Source organism: Macrobrachium nipponense, chromosome 27 (assembly GCF_015104395.2).
Source record: "Macrobrachium nipponense isolate FS-2020 chromosome 27, ASM1510439v2, whole genome shotgun sequence".
NCBI classification, from domain to species: Eukaryota; Metazoa; Arthropoda; class Malacostraca; order Decapoda; family Palaemonidae; genus Macrobrachium; species Macrobrachium nipponense.
Genome location: NC_087216.1, coordinates 25972481 through 25993090, shown reverse-complemented (window position 1 = coordinate 25993090; position 20610 = coordinate 25972481). Strand labels below are relative to the sequence as shown.

General features: G+C 37.4%; 1 protein-coding gene across 2 annotated transcripts in view; it reads left to right on the top strand.

Annotated features, from left to right (window-relative positions):
- LOC135200948 (homeobox protein Nkx-6.1-like) overlaps positions 1 to 20346 on the top strand; it is a 94576-nt gene extending 74230 nt beyond the window's left edge. For both annotated transcript variants that reach the window (XM_064229724.1, XM_064229723.1), the window contains exon 3: positions 15180 to 20346. In XM_064229724.1, coding sequence (XP_064085794.1) covers positions 15180 to 15572 — 393 coding nt within the window. In that variant the 3' untranslated portion in view covers positions 15573 to 20346. The remainder of the gene's footprint in view (positions 1 to 15179) is intronic.
- The last annotated feature ends 264 nt before the right edge of the window (positions 20347 to 20610 follow it).

Sequence of the window (20610 nt, the reverse complement as noted above, 5' to 3'; positions counted from 1 at the left end):
AGGGGTGAATAGTCCTCCATGAGTGACCCAGGTCTGCCTTGGTCAAAAATAATGTTTTTCTTCCTCGTCAAACCTCGTTTATTGTTCACCACTAATACTACTAATTAAGTTAATCTTGTATTTAATGCTGCTTTATTCACTTTTGTTGATTTACTTGAATAATACTTACTGCTTTTACTGTGCTTTATATATATATATGATGTTGTGCTTTTCCTAGTGCCGTTCTAAAGGGGAGGGGCCCTGACTTACTACTACTGCTACTACTACTAACATAAACATAATAATAATAATAAAAGTACTGTATTTAATGCTGCTTTTATTATAACTTCTATTTTTTCTTTAATATTTTGTAATGACGCTGTGATTTCTGCCGCTAAAATAGCTGCTACTTTCCCTATATAATGAGGCTATCGCTGCTATTATTTCAGCTACTATTACCACTACAGCGGCGACTTTTACAGCAATAATGTCTGTTGCTGCTATTACTTCCTCTGCTTTTTATACACTTCCGTAAATAGCTGCTGCTTTTACTGCAATGATATCTTTTGCTGCTAATATTTCCGCTGCTTTTTATCTCTTGTTTTCGTAAACAACTGCTGCTTTTACCGCAATAATTTCTGTTGCTGCTATTAATTCAAATGCTTTTTATCTCTTACTTTCGTAAATACCTGCTACTTTTACTGCGATAATTTCTATTGCTGCTATTATTTCCGCTCATTTTTATGACTTACTTTCGTAAATAGCTGCTTCTTTTACTGCAATTTTTTTCTGTTGCTGCCATTATTCCCGCTGCTTTTTTAATCTCTTAATTCGGTAAATAACGGCTGCTTTTACTGCAATAATATCTGTTGCTGCTATTATTTCAGCTGCTATTATTCCAGTTGATAATATTTCAGTTTCTGCTACTTTTATATTGTAATCATATCTGTCGCTGCTATTACTTCAGCTGCTGTTAGCGCTTACTTTCGTAAAAAGCTAAGTATATCTTAGCTTTACCAGACCACTGAGCTGATTAACAGCTCTCCTAGGGCTGCTGGCCCGAAGGATTAGATATTTTTACGGGACTAGGAACCAATTGGCTACAAGCAACGGGACCTACAGCTTATTGTGGGATCTGAACCACATTGTATCGAGAAAGGAATTTCTATCACCAGAAATAAATTCCTCTGGTTCCGCGTTGGCCGAGCCGAGAATCGAACTTCGGACCACAGGATTGGTAGATTGGTAGCCGAGCGCGAAATGCACTCGGCCAACGTGGAACTACTTACTTTCGTAAATAGCTCGTACTTTTATTACTTGTAATATCTAGTCATGCTATTATTTCAAATAACTGTTAATAGCCACTACTATTACTGCAATAATATCGATTGCTGCTACTATTTCAGCTGCTATTAAATCGCTGCTACTTTCCATGTAATAATATCTGTCGCTGATATTATTCAAACTGCTCTTATCGCTTCATCTCATAAATAGGTGCTACTTTCCCTGTAATAATATCTGTCGCGGCTATTAAGTCGCTGTTACTTTTCCTGCAGTAATATCTGTCGCTGCTATTATTTAAACTGCCCTTATCGCTTAATCTCATAAATAGCTGCTACTCCTCCTGTAATAATATCTCTTGCTGCTGTTACTTCTGCTGGTATTACTTCAGCTGCATTACCGCTGTTTCTGCTTTTGTCGCTATTACTTCTAAATAACCGTTACTTTCGTAAGTAGCTGTGCTACTGATACTGTGAAAATATGTGTTGCTGCTATTAATCCAACTGCTATTTTCGCTGCTGATTTTTCTGCTTTTACTGTACAGTTATCAGCGAATTATTGCGCTATTTCAATAAGTCTTTTTGTTTATAGTATAACTGGGAGATATTTTAGCAGTTATGCTCTTAGGTAATTTATGCGCTAGTGTTGACAATTGGTGTATCTATATATATATATATATATATATTATATATATATATATATATATATGTATATATATATAATATATATATATATATATATATATACTATATATATATATATATATATATATATATATGTATATATATATATTTATATATATATATATATACTATATATATATATATATATATATAATATATATATATATATATATATACATATACATATATATATATATATATATATATTATTTATTAATCTATTTCCTAAATTTATTTCTTGTATTAAAATGACCAGTTCAGTGAGCCACAGAGCTACACCTGATTTGCACCAGCCAACTGATTCTGTTATGTTAAACATGTTAAATATACCCGCTCTTGTTTTTAACCTAAGTTAAATTCATGATTTGGATTCATTATTTTTGTTTTGTCTAATAGATATTGAATCACAGATTGGTTATTTGTTTAAATTAGGAATTTACTGATTTACTGGATTCGTTATATATGATGCAAGAAAATTCTCTCTCTCTCTCTCTCTCTCTCTCTCTCTCTCTGTTTATATTTCCTTATCCTTTGTCTCGCCAATTTTAAATATTCTCAATTCTCTCTCTCTTACACACAAATCTTCATGTTATCTCTCTCTCTCTCTCTCTCTCTCTCTCTCTCTCTCTCTCTCTCTCTCTGCTCCTAGAGATAAGTGAGCACACGATGTCTCCTCAGATGGACTAATAAGTCTTTGAGACATCCTAATCCTTGTAACTCCTTGTAACTCTCTCTCTTTCTCTCTCACACTCAGATTTTTATGATATTCTCTCTCTCTCTCTCTCTCTCTCTCTCTCTCTCTCTCTCTCTCTCTCTGCCGATTGCTAAGTGATCTCTGTCACTGCCTGTGTATGTGTTCAGCTGTATATGTATGTATACCTGTTATGTGTATGTGTGTGTATGTGTGTGTATGTGCCCCTCCCCGCTTCGCCGTAGATTTTCAAATTCTCTTTACCAGTTTCAGCACTAATCCTCGGTCAACAGGAAAGGGGGGCAGGGGGGCGGGGGTGGGGTGGGGAACCCCGGGGGGGGGGGGCCGGTAGCGAATTCGAAAAGTATAAAAGACAATGAAATTCTGATAAGGGGGAGCCCCGAGGCATCATCCCTCCCCGGGGGGTGGGGGTGGGGTGGGGGCGGGGCAGGGGTTCCTCCTCCCCCTCCTACCCCGAAAAACTCTCCCCGGATCCGAAATGGGTCTTCAAAGTTTCCTGTTCCGGACGATTGCACACCGATATAAGATCTTTACGATTAGGGCCCGATTTGAAATTTAGATCTGATCGTGTATTAGCCTACCCATGAATGCTGCTGCCGCCGCCGCTGATGCTGCTGCTGCTGCTGCTTCTTCAGCCATCTATCTATCTATCTATCTGTCATTCCGCCACTGACTGAGCTGCTGCCCCCCCTGTCCTGGGAATCCCAATTCCCGTTCCCAGTCCCGAGCGCCACGCAGCCTCGCCCGGCCTTCTTCTGTCATCTTATACCTTCTTCTTACCTCTTCCTCTCCTCCTACTTCCTTCCTTCCTCTCTTCCTTTTCCTTATTGCCAAAAGGGTTTTTTGTCTCTTTCCCTCCTCTCTCTTCTTCCTTGTTCCCTCCTTCTTCCTTCTTACTTCTTACTTCTTCCTTCTTACTTCTTCCTTCTTCCTTATTACTTCTTCCTTCGTTTCGCATTCATATTTATTTTGACACATTTCCTTCATCAGTCTCTTCTCCCAAAAAGAGTTGTTGTCTTCCTTTCCTCCATTTCTCTCTCCCTACTTCTTCCCTCTACTCCCTCGTTCTTCCTTCCTCCTCCTCCTCCTCCTCCTCCTCCTCTTTCACCTTCGTGTCCTCCTGCTTCCATTCTCATATTTATATTTTTGACTTATTTCCATCTCCCTCCTCCGATTCCAAAAAGAATTCAGTTTGCGAGTGAAAGGGTGGGTGGAGGACAATTACTCTCTCTCTCTCTCCCTCTCTCCCTCCTCCTCCTCCTCCTCCTCCCATTCCTTTCCCCCCTCCTCCCTGGCAATCGTTTGATCCTTTTGTGGAATGGGTTTGCGTGGCTTTTTAGATTCCCCAACTCGATATACGCATCTGGTTCAAGAATTAAAACGGGATAGCCCTTCCTGGCTGACTGGCTGGCTTGTTCCCGATGCGTATAGTGAGGCCTTTCACAAAGTCTTATTCCGAATGAATAAAACATCTAGAAGATCAGTTTACAAAGAGCCATCCCATTGCATATCAAAACAAGGACGCGGGGCCTTCTTCTTTTTTTTTCGGGAGGGGGGGACCAAAGGAGTGGGGAAGGGTAGGGGGTGTTTTTCACGAAGGCGTAAAATGCATCCGTGGACATGTGTGTATGTGTAGGAGAGAGTGAAATTGGCCGCATCTGAGCCGATTTGATTGGTAAATTGTGTACCGCGTGACGTCATGTCTGGGAGGCGGGGCTAGGTGGGGGTGGGCGGGGCTTGGAAAAGGAGGTAACAGCTTATTACTTCATTTCTGTCCCAACAAGTCGAGGTTTTTTTTTTGATCGGATGATTAGGATGAAATTGGCATCAGAGCCGATTTGATTTTATACTGCTGCTATAACAGTTTTGGTGGCTAACCAACGCATGACGTCATGCCTGGTGGGCGGGGCTAGAGAGAAAGGGGCGGGGAAAAGGAGGCAACAGATTATTAAATGATTTTTCCCCAACAAGACGGGGTTTCTGACTGAGAATATCAAGAATTAGTTTATGAAGTGACTTCATTTTGAATTCATAATTCCTGAATTCATGCAATTTAAAAGAACCACTGAATTTCAATGAACCTGAAAAGTCACGGCAAGTGGGCATAAAAGATGTTTTTTTTATCCATTTTATTTTGATTATGAAATACCAAAGAGTTTTTAATCTTAGAGGACCAACAACTTAAAAACAAAAATACCCGTTAATTTATTCAATAAAATAAAATACCCAGTCCTTATTTTTTTCAAATCTGATGAATGTTTAATGCTAGAAGATCAGTGATTTATAAAAAAAATACCTTTGTTCTAATTGCAATTATTAATTTTTTCGAATTTCCAAACAATTTATATATTATTAAACTTAGATAGCAGCGAATGACTGAGTGGAAGGATGTCATTTGGAAGGATATAAGACAGTAATAATAATAATAATAATAATAATAATAATAATAATAATAATAACTTTGAGAAGATTGTATAATAATCAATAATAATAATAATAAAAAATAATAATAATAATAATAATAATAATAATAATAATAATAATAATAATAATTTTGGGAAGACTGCAAGATAATGATAACCTGGAAAATAAAATTAATTCAGAATACAAGAGGAGAAGGAGAAGAAGAAGAAGAAAAATAAGAGGCAGAAGAAAGAGATAAAGAAAGAGAAGAAACAGAGAGATAAAAAGAGCCAGCAATTCGTGCCAGAGAGAGGAGCTATAGGCCTATCCCGAGCCTATTTAGAAATATTACAGCCCTGTGAATGTCTGATATGGTTATCATTATTGCGGATACTATGGAGCGCGGGCAGCTAAAGAGGCTACTATGGAGCCCCTAGCATTATGCCTAGATATCCTTATCATTGTGAAATTATGGGCCATGAATATTAAGGCAAGGAGGAGAGAGAGAGAGAGGGGGGGGAGAGGGGGTGGGGTGGTGAAGAAGAGGGAGAGAGGACCATTCAATGTTAGCTCTGTTTTTAAATGGAGGGAAATTTCTTGGTCTGCTTTGGCCAAAATTTTTATATTTTTCTGTATTTAAGGAGAGAGAGAGAGATAGAGAGAGAGAGTCAATATGAGTTTGGCCAGAATGAGGGGAATAATTGTCCTGGTCTGTTTCGGCCAAAATTTTTATAATTTTCTGTATTTTTGGAGAGAGAGAGAGAGAGAGAGAGAGAGAGAGAGAGAGAGAGAGAGAGAGAGAGAGAGAGGAAGCCAGTCAATTTGAGTTTGGCCAGAATTAGGGGAATAATTGTCTTGGCCAGTTTTGGCCAAATTCTTGTTTTTATCTGAATTTTTGAGTTTGTATAAATTCGTACACATACGAGAGAGAGAGAGAGAGAGAGAGAGAGAGAGAGAGAGAGAGAGAGAGAGAAAGCCAATGTTAGGTTTGGTCTGAATGGAGTGGAATTTCCTCATCTGTTTTGACCAATTTTTTCACCCATATTTTATACAAGCTCTTGGATGAATGAAATAATGTTACATTAAAATCTTATCTGACAGATATAAAATTTATTTACAAAATTCGTTTGTCAGAAATAAACAATTTTGTTACAGAGAGTCTTGTTCAACAAATTATCTAAAAATGTCTCTTGACCCACAGGGATATTGGTAGCACATATGACAAATTCTAAAGTTGCTTTCAATATCCACGTCTCAAAAGTAATTCACCACTTACATCACAACTCGTGGCGGTTATTATAACTTTTTTTGTTGCTTTCTAGAACGATTGTAACCTTGCAAATATACTTCCTAGTGTACAGACATTGAGATTTGTGGGTATATTTGGAGTATATATGTTTCCTTCTGGTCGTGGTATACTATTATGTTTTCTGTTGAAACAGGTAATCCATATCTGTTACTGACTCTCTCTCTCTCTCTTTGTCCGTCTGTCTCACTCACTTTTTTCCCAGTGTGTTCTCTCTCTCTCTCTCTCTCTCTCTCTCTCTCTTACGCACTTTTTCCCACTGTTTGTTCTCTCTCTCTCTCTCTCTCTCTCTCTCTCTCTCTCTCTCTCTGCCCGTCTGTCTCATTCTCTTTTTTCACAGTGTTTGTTTGTCCTCTCTCTCTCTCTCTCTCTCTCTCTCTCTCTCTCTCTCTCATTGTTTGTTTACTTTTACTCACTCTCTCTTAGCCCGCCTGTCTCACTCTCTTTTTCCACAATATTTGTTCTCTCTCTCTCTCTCTCTCTCTCTCTCTCCTCTCTCTCGCTGTCCATTTAGACTAGCTGTTGTTATTTTCGCAGTTTCTCCCCAAATCTTTTTCTCCCAAGTGTCTGAATTTCCCGTTGTGTACTCGCCCCGTGCCTATGATCCACAAGATTAACCCAGGGCAATGCTTCTCTCTCTCTCTCTCTCTCTCTCTCTCTCTCTCTCTCTCTCTGGATGTCTCCCCTCGATGCACAGACGAGCAAAACACAGACAGGGCCAACCAAATCTCTGCCTTCAAATTGCCAAAACATAAGCGCATATTCATGCACTCACTCAGACGAACAGACACGCAAACATTATTCCTCCAAGCAGAGAGCGAACACAGTATTATGAGTTCATCATAAATTGGAAGTTAATTTTTCGGGGTTTTTTTACTCAGAAACAACACTTAAAAGCAAAAAAAAACACACACATACATACACACATTCATGCACTTACTCAAATACAACCATAGACACACAAGTCCTAAAGCAGAAACCAGGAACAATACTACAAATTTTAACGTCAAAAAGCTGCTTGTCAGTTTCATCAACTTTGACTGAGAAGCAACACTTGAAACGACAACAGGATTTCACATACACATAGTCTCTCTCTCTCTCTCTCTCGATCAATCAATCAAACATAAACACAAAGGATATCTTTCTTCAAGGAAAAACGAGAAACAATACTTAGGCTCAACGTCAAAAAAATCCTATTTAGTTTTCATAAATTTGACTGAGAAGCAACACTTTAACCTACAACACACACACACACACACACACACACAACACTCAAAACTTGATCAGACACAAACACAACCACACAGGACAACTAATAGAAACATTTAAAATACTGAAAGGCATAACAGAAGTAGACAGTAACCTATTTACTTTAAACGATAACCAGACAAGAAATAATGGATGGAAACTAGAACTGAAGAGATACAACACATCCCATTGTGGGAACTTCTTTACATACAAGATATGTGACACGTGGAAAAAAAAACTGCCACCAAGAAGTTGTAAACAACAACACCGTGGAAGAGTTTAAAAGAAAGCTAGACAAAATCATTAGGACACTGTGAATGCACAGTAAAACCTACTCCTACAGATAAAGTGAGCACACGATGTATTCTCGGATGGACTAACAAGTCTTTGAGATATCCTAATCCTTGTAACTCCTTGAAACTTTTCCTCAGGCAGGAATCAGAAACAACACCGAGAATTGAACGTCAAAAAAAAAAAAAAAAAAAAAAATCCTGTTACTATAGTTTCCACGACTCTGACTGAGAAGCAACACTGGACTTCCCGACAGCGGAAGCGCCTGCCGCTAGCGCATCATCATTGTGATCCAATGGAATAAATCCTGTTTGGAGTCTTTTCGAGCCGATAGAGGGAATCAGATAAGGACGTAGGGAGGTGAGGGTGGGGAGGGAGAGGGGGGAGGAGGAAGATTGTCACTTTATCACCAGATGGGATTAGATCCGATCAATCCGACGCCTATATACGTGCTCAATGGGCTCCACATGCCCAAACAAAGGATTATAGGCGGGCAAACACAAACAGATGACGGTCACCACTTGACTCTCTCTCTCTCCCTCTCTCTCTCTCTCTCTATGTTTTCCTCTTTCCCTGTCTGTTGTACTGAAATGTTACCGGACGGTATAATCTCTCTCTCTCTCTCTCTCTCTCTCTCTCTCTCTCTCTCTCTCTGTTTTCCTCTTTCCCTGTCTGTTGTATTGAAATCTTGCCGGAGGTACTCTCTTTCCGTCTTACTGTCCTTCGTTCTCTCTTTTTATCTTTCCAACTCTCTCTCTCTCTCTCTCTCTCTCTCTCTCTCTCTTGTATCTTCCACTTTTGCCTATATTCAATCTTACCAGACGTTATCTCTCTCTCTCTCTCTCTCTCTCTCTATTGTATCTTGCAGTATTGCCTATGACCAATCTTACTAGACGTTAAAATCTCTCTCTCTCTCTCTCTCTCTCTCTCTCGTCTTTATACTACTTCGTTTCGGGTGCCGCGCTTGGTATACCTTATCCGGGCATGAAGTGTTAATGGCTGCCCCTTAATATCTCGCCTGGCTTTATTTCTGCTCCGCTTGACTCTGGTTTGTCGTCTTTTGTTTATCGCTTTGCTCTCGTCTTTTTTTTTTTAGGGGGGGTGTGGCGGAGGGGGCCCGGGGGGCAATGTGGGGGTTGGTTGTAGGAGGAAGCTCGATTTTGTTTGATGTTTTCTGATGTAACGATTCTGTTTTGTACCTTTTTTTCGACTGGGTTGGTTAGAGAGAACAATCATACATACATACATACATACATACATATACAGACAGGAATGTGGGGGTTGGTTGTAGGAGGAAGCTCGATTTTGTTTGATGTTTTGTGATGTAACGATTCTGTTTTGTACCTTTTTTCCGACTGCAATGGTTAGAGAGAACAATCATACATACATACATACATACATACATACATACATATACACATGATATACACATTAAATATACACTAGCGTAGGCTACTTGTATAAGGCAGCACATGGTAATTACGGAGGACAGAACCTTATTGGATAAAAAAAAAAAACTTCGATACGAACATTTTATACCTCGTAATTATTTCCAAGATAGTCTTACTAACCATAGTTATGTTTTTGGATGTATTTATTTATTTATTTATTTATTTATATTGTAGACAATTAACTGCAAGATAGTCTTGCTAACTCTTCTTATGTTTTAGGATTCATTTATTTATCTATTCATTTATCTATATTTTAGACAATTAACTGCAAGATATTCTTACTAACCCTAGTTTGTTTTTGGATGTATTTATTTATTTCCTCATTTATTTATTTATTTATTTATTTTTATTTTTTACTATTAACTGCAAGATAGTCTTACTAAACCTAGTTATATTTTAGGATTCATTTATTTCTTTATTTATTTATTTATATTTTAGACAATTAACTTCTAGATAGTCTTGCTAACCCTGGTTATGTTTTAGAATTTATTTATTTATTTTTTTTTTATGTATACTTTAGACAATTAACTGCTAGGTAGTCTTACTAACCCTTGTTATGTTTAGGATTTATTTATTTGTTTATTTATTTATGTATTTATTTATTTATTTATATTTTAAACAATTAACTGCCAGATAGTCTTACTAACCCTAGTTATGTTTTAAGATTTATTTATTTATTTATTTCTATATTATTTCTTTATTTATTTAGTCATATTTTAGACCAGAATCAGACCGTTCAAGATCCTAGAAAAAAGGAAATCACAAAGTTGGGAAGCAATGTCACTCACTGCCTTCTGTAGGGTATATATGAAAAGAAGAGAAGCGTTGGGTGCCGGGGGAAGGTGGGGGAGGGAGGGAGGGAGGGAAGGGAGGGTTAGGTAGTGGGAGTAGTAGGGATATAACCACAGTAGAGGTAAGTCATATAAACAGTCGTGCCGGGGCAGAGTAAGAGGAGAGAACTGCCACAACAACAAGAAGGTTTGGACGATGTGACAGACCGTTTACGAGGTTGAGCCTCGACAAAGTTGGGCTCTGTTTTGTCCCATTTGGTGATGAGAGGGGGACGGGGAGGGGGAGGAAGGAGGAGAGGTAGGGAGTGGGTAGATATCTCCTTTTGGTGTAGGCGGCGTCTTGAAAAAAAAAATAAGAGGAGGAGGAGGCGAGGAAAGAGGAAGAAGAATGAGGTACAGAACCGGAAGAAAGCAAGAGAGATGACTTCGAGTATGGATGGGTATGTACCTCTCAAAAGGAGTCGTCAGGGGTATACCCGGGCGGGGGAGAGGGGGTTAGGGGATAGGGGAAGGACCGGAAGGAAGGGAGGAATGGAAGGGGGAGGGAGGGTGGCAGGGAGGACCAGAAGACATAAGAACACCAGCAGCGACAGCAGTAGCGACATCAAGGGCGGATGAATTTTTTGGAAGGGGGAAGGTCCCTAGGGAGTGATCCCCTTTCCCCTCCCCTTCCCTCCCTCCGGAGGACCCTTCTCCGAAGAGGGCAGTATAATACCAACGACACGATGGAGCCCTCGCTTACCTCCATTGTCAGATTATCCTCCTCAGTCGGAGGCGACATGAGGTCTTCAGGCCATGGGCGGCGGCCGGGGGGCATATTCGACCTTCGGGCGCCCCTCCCCAAGGCCCAAATGAGGCCGTCCGGCTCCGGCGGGGCTTCGGCTCTTGTGATTGACAAATGGGGCGATTGTGTTTTATTGAAAGTTGGTGGTGCGTTGTATCTGAGCCGGTGCTAGTGATTGACACTCCTCCTCCTCCGGGAGGAGGAGGGGTGGGGGTGGGGGGTAGTAGGAGACGGGGGTGGGTGGGAGGGGGGAAGAGGTTAAGGAGGTTCACGCATGCATGCACACACACACATACATTCACAGAAGACACCCATATAATAATAATAATAATAATAATAATAATAATAATAATAATAATAATAATAATAATATACAGAGATGCAGGAATTATAATAAATAATACAAAATAATATAATATATTTTATTTATTATTTGTTTATTTATTATTTATTTGTTTGTTTTTTCTGTAGTTACATACGTGAGTCAACAATTTCACCACACCCCCCTCCACCCCAAAAAAACCGTAAATAATTGAAATAGAGGTCAAATTGACAGGTCCAAGAAAATAATAATAATAATAATAATAATAATAATAATAATAATAATAATAATAATATATTAGCTGATAATAATCTTTTAGCCCACAGCACCACTTGTCAGGGCGAGCGCTTTATCTATAATTCTATATGCTTACAATCTAGACCAGTTTTATTACGAGCCAGTCCCCCCCACCCCCCCCCCCCCCCTTTTTTTTTTATAGCCATCCCACCAATTAGCACCTACTTAGTATATACCCTTTTCGGCCGAGGGTACATAGAATCTATACTCTCGTGATGATAGCAATATAGAAGCAAAGAGATAGCTTGATAGCACGCTTACGCATATGTCCCGATATATACTGTCATCATCATGATAGCACTATAGAAGAAGATAGAGATATAGCGTTATAGCAGCTCGACAAACGCCTGTTAATACCGCACGTTACTCTAGGAGGGCGGATTTCTTAATCTGATAAGCGCCAGTAGGCAGCAAAAACGTTCCCCGCTGTCGAAATTCTCTGTTCCAGCGGTACATTTTGCCTCAAGGCCTTAGGTACAGTTGTACTAAGTTCCAACTTCTTTTATGGCTTAGTTGGGGCGACCTTGCTTCCCAGTAGCAAAACCTGGGTTCGATCCTGATGTGAGTCAGAAATTTATCATTGTTATTATTATTATTATTATTATTATTATTATTATTATTATTATTATTATTATTATTATTCAGAAGACGAACCCTATTCACATGGAACTAACCCACCACAGGAGCCCATGACTTGAAATTCAAGCTTCCAAAGAATATTTATTATTATTATTATTATTATTATTATTATTATTAGTATTATTTTATTATTATTATTGTTATTATTATTATTATTATTATTAAAGATGGAAAAAGAAAACTGAAAGAAGTTTTTGTTTGGTTTAATTATTATTATTATTAATTAGTATTATTATATTATTATATTATTAATTCGTTCTGATTTCAGTTTGAAAATTCATTGCCGTTCGACAAGTGACTGTGTTGATTATTTCTATCTAATGATAACAATAAAGCTTCCAGGGAATATTATTATTATTATTATTATTATTATTATTATATTATTATTATTATTATTATTATTATATTATTATTCGATCCTGATTTCAGTTTGAAATTTCGTGCCGTTGTTCGACACGCGACTGTGCGTTGATTATTTCTATAATAATAATAATAATAATAATAATAATAATAATAATAATAATAATAATAATAATATCAATAATATTTAATTATTATTATTCGATTCTGATTTCAGTTTAGAAATCATTGCCTTCGACACGTGACTGCGTTGCTTATTTCTATAATAATAATAATAATAATAATAATAATAATAATAATAATGAAAACGGCCTGGCGGACATAAACGCAGGACGGAACAAAACAAAAAGAACAGAAAAAAAAAAAAAACACGTGTCGGGCGGAAAGATTCAAAAAGCTCATAATAATATGTCGCTTGTCGAACAAATCTCGCGGTGATAAGAAGAGGAAGGACATGCGTCAGTCTCGTCAGCCTGTCAGCACACACAACACAGTCTACTTATCTCGTCTGTTACGATAAACGCTATCGGGGACAAATTGCTTGCTATGTACTTGAGGTTAATTAATTGATTGTGTTCCGGGTGGATGAATATTGGACTCGGGCGCTCGTCTATTCTCCTTTCATTTTGATACATTTTTATCTGTTTGTTAATTTATTAATTAATTTTTTTTAATAAGTGGGTGTTCTCTTCTTTCTGTTTTCCCTTTACCTCGTCTTATTTCTTCCTGATGGACGCCTTAAAATTCTTTGGAAGCTTGAATTTTAAGTAAGTGGCCCCTTTGGTGGGCTTGTTCATATGAATATGTTTCATCTGAATAATAATAATAATAATAATAATAATAATAATAATAATAATAATAATAATAATAATAATAATAATACATTGTCTGTCATAGGACATACTTTCAATGAGTTATGGTTTAATGGGCAATGATATTTTTTATTTGTATTTTTTTTATTGTAATTAGTACCATGTGAATAGGTTTTATCTTCTAAATAGTAATAAATAGTAGTAATGATAATAACAAAAATATTTTAGTAATAATAATAATAATAATAATAATAATAATAATAATAATAATAATAATAATAATAATAATAATAATAATAATAATAATGATAATAATAATAATAATAATAATAATAATACATTGTCTGTCATAGGACTTAATTTCAATGAGGAATGATTTTATTTGTATTTTTTTCTATTTTAAATTGTATTCTATTACTAGGTTTTATTTCCTGTCAAATTCCACGGCTGGACTTGATTCAGCTTATCCTTAAGATACTGAATATTATTATTATTATTATTATTATTATTATTATTATTATTATTATTATTATTATTATTATTATTATTATTATTATTATTATTATTATTATTATTATATGTAGGCAACAGCAAAAAAATAATACTGATGAGTTTAATGAAATACGATCAAATTTTGCTCTGAATAAGTAGAATTGCTAGACTATCTCTCTCTCTCTCCGTCCTCGCCCCTCCCGTCCCTTTCTCTACCTCTCCTCTCCTCTCTCTCTCTCTCTCTCTCTCTCTCTCTAAAATTTCAGGTAGCAAACATTAAGAACAGTAATATACTTTGATAAATTAATGAAAAAGAAAAAAAAAATTCAATATCTAGTCAACTAGCTCTAAATACCATTAGGGCTACTATGCTATTCTACTAATGATAATGATGATAATAGTAATTTTTATGAGAATCACAATGATTATGGAAAATCTTGCAATAATTAGATTAATCTCAATTAATAAGTAGCCGTTATTCGGTCTTTATTTACAAGATAATTTTGATCAAATCATACATTTATATACATACAAATGTACAGTGTTAGGTAGTGAATACACATTTCTACAAATTGTACTGTTTTATACAGGAGGTCGTATTTTAAATACTCAATGTACACGTGCGCATTTCTTATGCGGCCAAGTGTACGGTTATGTGTAATCCATAGGTAGAACTTTATGTATAAGGTAAATATTCATATAATGCTTCAAACATAAAGTATACCCATTTATATACTCCTGCTTGTATAAGCGATTTATATGTTATAATAACCGTATGTATACGGAAAACCTATTCATACGATATTTTAGTACCTAAACATTATATAATATTGTGTAGATGTATGCATATTCATGTATAATATGGTATTAATAAGCTATATTTATCCATATAATACAATATATATACACGTACGTATACATATATACACATACATACATATAAGCTAATCTCATATAATACTGTATATAAAGCTATAGATTAAAATACTGCATAATATCAGTTATGGTACAAATTCAGATTACTACACGAATAAACACTAAAAATTCGTGTTTCTTCACAAAATACAACATAAAAGTAAAGAAACATCCATGCCTCAGAAACGTAAACAAACCAGTAACTATGACGCATGCGCATTTGTGACGTCATCACCATTATTTATTCACAAAATACAATATTAATGTAAATAAACATCCATGACTCACAAATGTAAACAAACCAGTACTACCTACCACGCATGCGCATTGTGATGTCATCATGACGTCATCATCATCACCACCATTCCAACACTGGCTCACCCCGTTTTCTTTCGCTTTCTCTCCCTCCGCAGGTGTGGTTCCAGAACCGGCGGACAAAATGGCGGAAGCGCCACGCCGCCGAGATGGCCACGGCCAAGCGGAAGCAGGAGGAGGCCGTCGACGGCTACGGCGACGACGACCAGGAGGAAGAGGACGACCACTCCGACTCCAAGCGACTCAAGCACAACAACCTCGACGACCGCGAGACGTCCCAGCAACTCGGAGGAGGAGGAGTTGGCATTGGCGGTTCCTCTTCCGCAGGGCATCCCCAGCCGCAAGCGGCGGCGGTGATGTCCCAGAGTCACCTCCAACAGCCTTCGCTGCCTCCTCTCCAGGGGCACGGGATTCCGGGGCACTCCGGAGGGGCGGGGCCCTTAGACCAGCTGGACTGTTCCTCGGGCAGGGAATTGCCCGACATGCACTGAAGGAGAGGAAGGGCTTCCCAAGAAGGGCGCCGCGCTTCTCCTCTTCCTCCTCGCTCCCTTGTGGAGCTGTTCGATGGAACTGTTGTAAATTCGGGTACAGAGGCCCCTTCCCCCTTCCCCCTCCCGCCCTCCCGCACTCTTATCTCTTCACCTTGGCGTCATATGTGTTTCCAGGAATCCAGAAGAATCCAGTGTCTTCTCTCCGGCGTCAGATGTGTTTCCAGGAATCCAGGAGAATCCAGTGTCTACTCTTCGGCGTCAGATGTATTTCCAGGGATCCAGAAGAATCCAGTATCTACTCTCCGGCATCAGATGCTTTTCCAGGAGTCCAGAAGAATCCAGAAAAAAGACGGGAACTGTGGTCTGTCTTCTCTCCGGCGTCAGATGCTTTTCCATGAATCCATAAAGAAGAATCCAGAAAAAGGACTGGAATTGTGGTCTTTCTAACCCTCGGCGTCGAATACATCTCCAGGAATCCAGAAGAATCCAGAAAATGGACGTTAATTGTGGGCTGCCTTCTCTCTGGCGTCAGATGCTTTTCCAGGAATCCAGGAAATGGACTGGAACTGTGGTCTGTCTTCTCTCCGGCGTCAGATGCTTTTCCAGGAATCCAGAAGAATGCTTTTCTAGGAACACAGAAAAATCCAAAAAGAAGATTCCAGAAAATGGATTGGAATTGTGGTCTGTCTACTCCCCTGGCGTCAAATGGCCTCCGGGAATCCCGAAAGTAGACTGGAATCCAGAGGAAGGCCTGGTTGTGGTTTACCCGAAGACGAGTCCTGGAAGGTTGGAAGTATTAGGCGCATACGAAGAGGGAAAATTATTGTTATTATATTTTTTGCGTTTCATCTCGAGGGAAGGAAGGAATCCGGCTTCTCGTGACTTATTATATGTTACAATATAGATTTACGCAATTCTTCAAAGCTCTGATTTCTATCCGCAAACAAACTTGGAAACTGCCGCCATTTAGCTGTGAATCGTTTTTTTTTATAGGCCTATACTCTTCAGTAGCCTCGAAAAACTTGAAAAACAAAACAGCAGTTTAGCAGTGAATTGTTTTTTTTATAGGGCTAATCCGCAATTTAGCTGTGAATTTATATTTGTCGAGGCCTATACTCTTCAGCAGTGCTGAAAAACTCCGAAACAAAGCAGTAATCTAGCAGTGAATCGGCTTTTTTTTTTTTTTGTATAGGCCTACTCCATACTTTCTGTGAATTTTTTTCTATAGGCCTATACTCTTCAGCAGCGCCGAAAAACTTGCACATCAATATAACAAAGAATTGGTATTTTTATAGGCCTAACCCGCAATTTAGCTGTGAATTTTTTTGCATAGGCCTATACCCTTCAGCAGTGCCGAAAAACTTGGAAACAAAGCAGCAATCTAGCAGTGAATCGGTGTTTTTATAGGGCTAATCCGCAATTTAGCGGTGCATTTTTTTTTATAGGCCTATACTCTTCAGCAGTGCCAAAAAACTTGGAAAACAAAACAGTAATCTAGTTGTGAATCGGGTTTTTTTTGTATTGGCCTACTCCATATTTTAGCTGTGATTTTTTTTTCTATAGGCCTACACTCTTCAGCAACGCCGACAAACTTGGAAAACAAAGCCGCAGTTTAGCAGTGAATATTTTTGTATGGGCCTACTCCGTATTTTAGCTGTGATTATTATTTTGTATAGGCCTATACTTCAGCAGCAGCGCCGCCCTCACATGAACCTGAACTACTGAACAACTGAACAACAGCAACCATGAACAAACATTCCACCGCTGTATTTTATACTGGAACCAGAAGTTCCTCGCGCGAATGTTCCACGCAAATCGAGCTTTTTACTTGCAATGCAATTTGTGATATATGTAGCCAAGCACCGGAGGTTTTATAAAGGAAAAGAAAAGCAAGGGAGGATATCATAATATATGATAATATAATAATTATAATGATAATGATAATAATATAGATACTTGCGCTTGAAGTCCAATTCTTTGATAAAAAAATATCGCAGTGGGAGTAACCGAGTTATTCCTGAAGCTTTCTGAAATTCAAATTCACCTGTCATGTTATACCTGTCATGTATCTGGATTATCGAGGACACAGTTACCCCCACCACCTCCACCCTTTTTCATCTCTAACCTCCTACCAATACCCCTCCATAAACAACCCCCTACCAATACCCCTCCATAAACAACCCCCTTCCCCTCCAAATGTACTGGCGTGCACCGAGATACCTATGTATTAAATGGACGCTGAAATCAAATGGTATTCTTGCGATCACCATGAAAGCACTTTCAGTGCTTGCATAAGGCGTGTCACATCTTCGGAAGATGGAGAATGTACGCGTTTATGTATTACGGCAACTGTATGTAACATAATATACGTTACATAAACATTACTTTTGTTACAGTTGAGCTCGGGAAATGATAAGTACGATACGAGTATGTCTGTGATTTTAGTAAGCGTATTCTGCCTGTCTATCGAAAAATAAGCTGTTCTGTGAATCTCTGTCTGTATATAGGTACGGTGACTGAACAGTTAAAAAAAAAAAAAAAAAAAAAAAAAAAAAAAAAAAAAAAAAAAAAAAACTTGATAAGATTTGCTAATTGTGAGGAAATGACGACGTATGTAGTTGCAAAATTCATCCTTTTATCAAAGGCTGAGAATGGCCATTTTTTTTATTATACAAATCATTAATTCAATATTCGCCGAATATATTTTTGTCCAATACAATTTGCAACTTAAGAGCGCTTGATAAATAAGGACAAGAATTAATTTTGAAAGACGCGACATAATGTTGTTTATTTCATTTGAATTTTATATTTCAATAAAGTCATCTTATCGAAATATTTCCCGTCCCCCTCCTTCCCCTTCCCCATTTACGGTCCTGTTTGGACAGACAGACGAAGAAATCATTAGACAATTTTAACCTCAGTGAATATTACGTACACGTTGATGAATAGTCTATTTTGTTTAACCATCCACAACCGGAATAATATACTGTTATAAAAGTTATAAAAACAGTTTTTTTTTCAGAAACTTCGTAAAAAATACTACTGTGTCCTCCTCAATTTTTTTTTAACTATTGATAAAGTCAGTAGTGTTTTTTACCGTTTGTTCAGAAGCTTTTGGAATGAACTACGGTGCCTTCCCTATTTTATTTTATTATTTTTTTTTTTAAATCTACCGCAAATTGATCTTGAGCTGACGTTTACCGCAATGCCGTCAGCTGATACTAGCTGACAGGAGACAGATAAACAAAACAACAGACAAGGTTTTTTAGCCCAAGATACAAGAAAACGGGAACAAAAAAACCACTCCCAGTGACTATACGATATCCCTCAAAGTAGCATTGCGAAAAAGTTACGCCGGTCGAAAAATGAAAAATAAAATATAAAAAATCTAATGGACTGGTAAACACCAAATTTTAAAATGTTGACAGAAAAAAACTAGTCCACGTGTTTAAAAAATCCGATTGCTGAGAAAATAGGAAAAATGAAAAAAAGAATCCTTGTAGCATATTATAATAGAGTTAATAGATAAAAACCTTCTTTTGTGTATTTTGTATATAGTGTAGAATTAAGTCATGTTGAAAAAAAATAATTAAGAATCTGTTTCATATTTAGTTTTAAGGAAAATCCAAAATAAAAAAATAAAAATCAAGAAGAAGAATGAGACGAAATATTCACGCGATACTGATAAAAAATGATAATAATATTAATATAATACTAATAATAATAATAATAACAATAACTATTTATCATTCGAAATCAGTGATTCCTTGAGCCTCCTCATTCTCTCGTGCGGTACGGTACGGTCGATGTTGCCAGTCACTTCTGATGAGATTTTAGCCCTTAAGTCATTGTGATATGGCGTCCCCCAAGGCCGGCATTTTGTCCTAGAGTGTTAAGGTGAACACAAGGTCATCCCCCTTCCCCAACGCCCCCCTGCAATAAACAAATAAAAAAAGATATAAACGGGAGGGGGACACGCCGCTCCCCTCAACCCCCCCTCTCTCTCAACAGGAGTAATAATAATAATTAATAATAATAATGATAATAATAATAATAATTATAATAATAATAATGATAAGATTTAGTCATGGCCGTTATACTGTCGAAATACCTTTTGCTAATATAGACTCTCGTCTCTATGAAAGATTAGTTTAATAATCATTTTTTTTATGTTGATACTGCAACATGCAGCCTGCAACCCCTACACTTTTATGAACACTTAAAGCTTCGCTGTGAGTTGCAGTGGTCGAGAATGTGTTAATAAAAAATCCAATTTTGTTAATTCAATTAAAACATTTTTTTTTTCATCACTGCGAACTTGTTCGTGTTAGCCTGACGCTACAGAAATGGTCAATGGTCTCACAAATACACACAGAGAAACCCACGAGGTCATCTGTCAATTTTTTTTTTATTAAGTCACTTGTAAATATACGAATCTCCCGTAATGTAACGTATTTCATGGGACCCACCATTTCTGCTCAGGTCATAGGTCATCATGTCATTAAAAGCAGCATTTTTATTTCTCCGTCATCTATTAAGTTATGATTGATCTTCTATGTCTCATAAATATGCTTTTAACACTTGTTTCTCTCTCTGTCTCTCTCTGTCTCTGTCTCTCTCTCTCTCTCTCTCTTTCTCTCTCTGTGTTCCCTCGTTACGTGCATAACTCACGGATGATAACTGGTTAATTAACTGGTGTTTTGTGACAAGAGCTGAAATGTAATTAACATGTTTCCTCATCATGATAATTATCATTATACCAATAAAAATAAAATGTTTCTAAGGTACAACGTCCTGCGTTTCTCATTATCCTTCATTATCAGCTTCGTATATTACCAGATCATTATATCAGCTTAATCAACTTGAAGCTTTGGCCATATTAATTTCGATTTTATGTGATCAAGGAAATATTTCATGTAGCCATGATGTTATCATATGCTGATTGATATTCAGCTTAATCTAAGCTTTATTATCAGCTTAATCAGCTTGAAGCTTTGGCCATAGTGATGACGAGTTCATGTGGTCAAGGAAATATTTC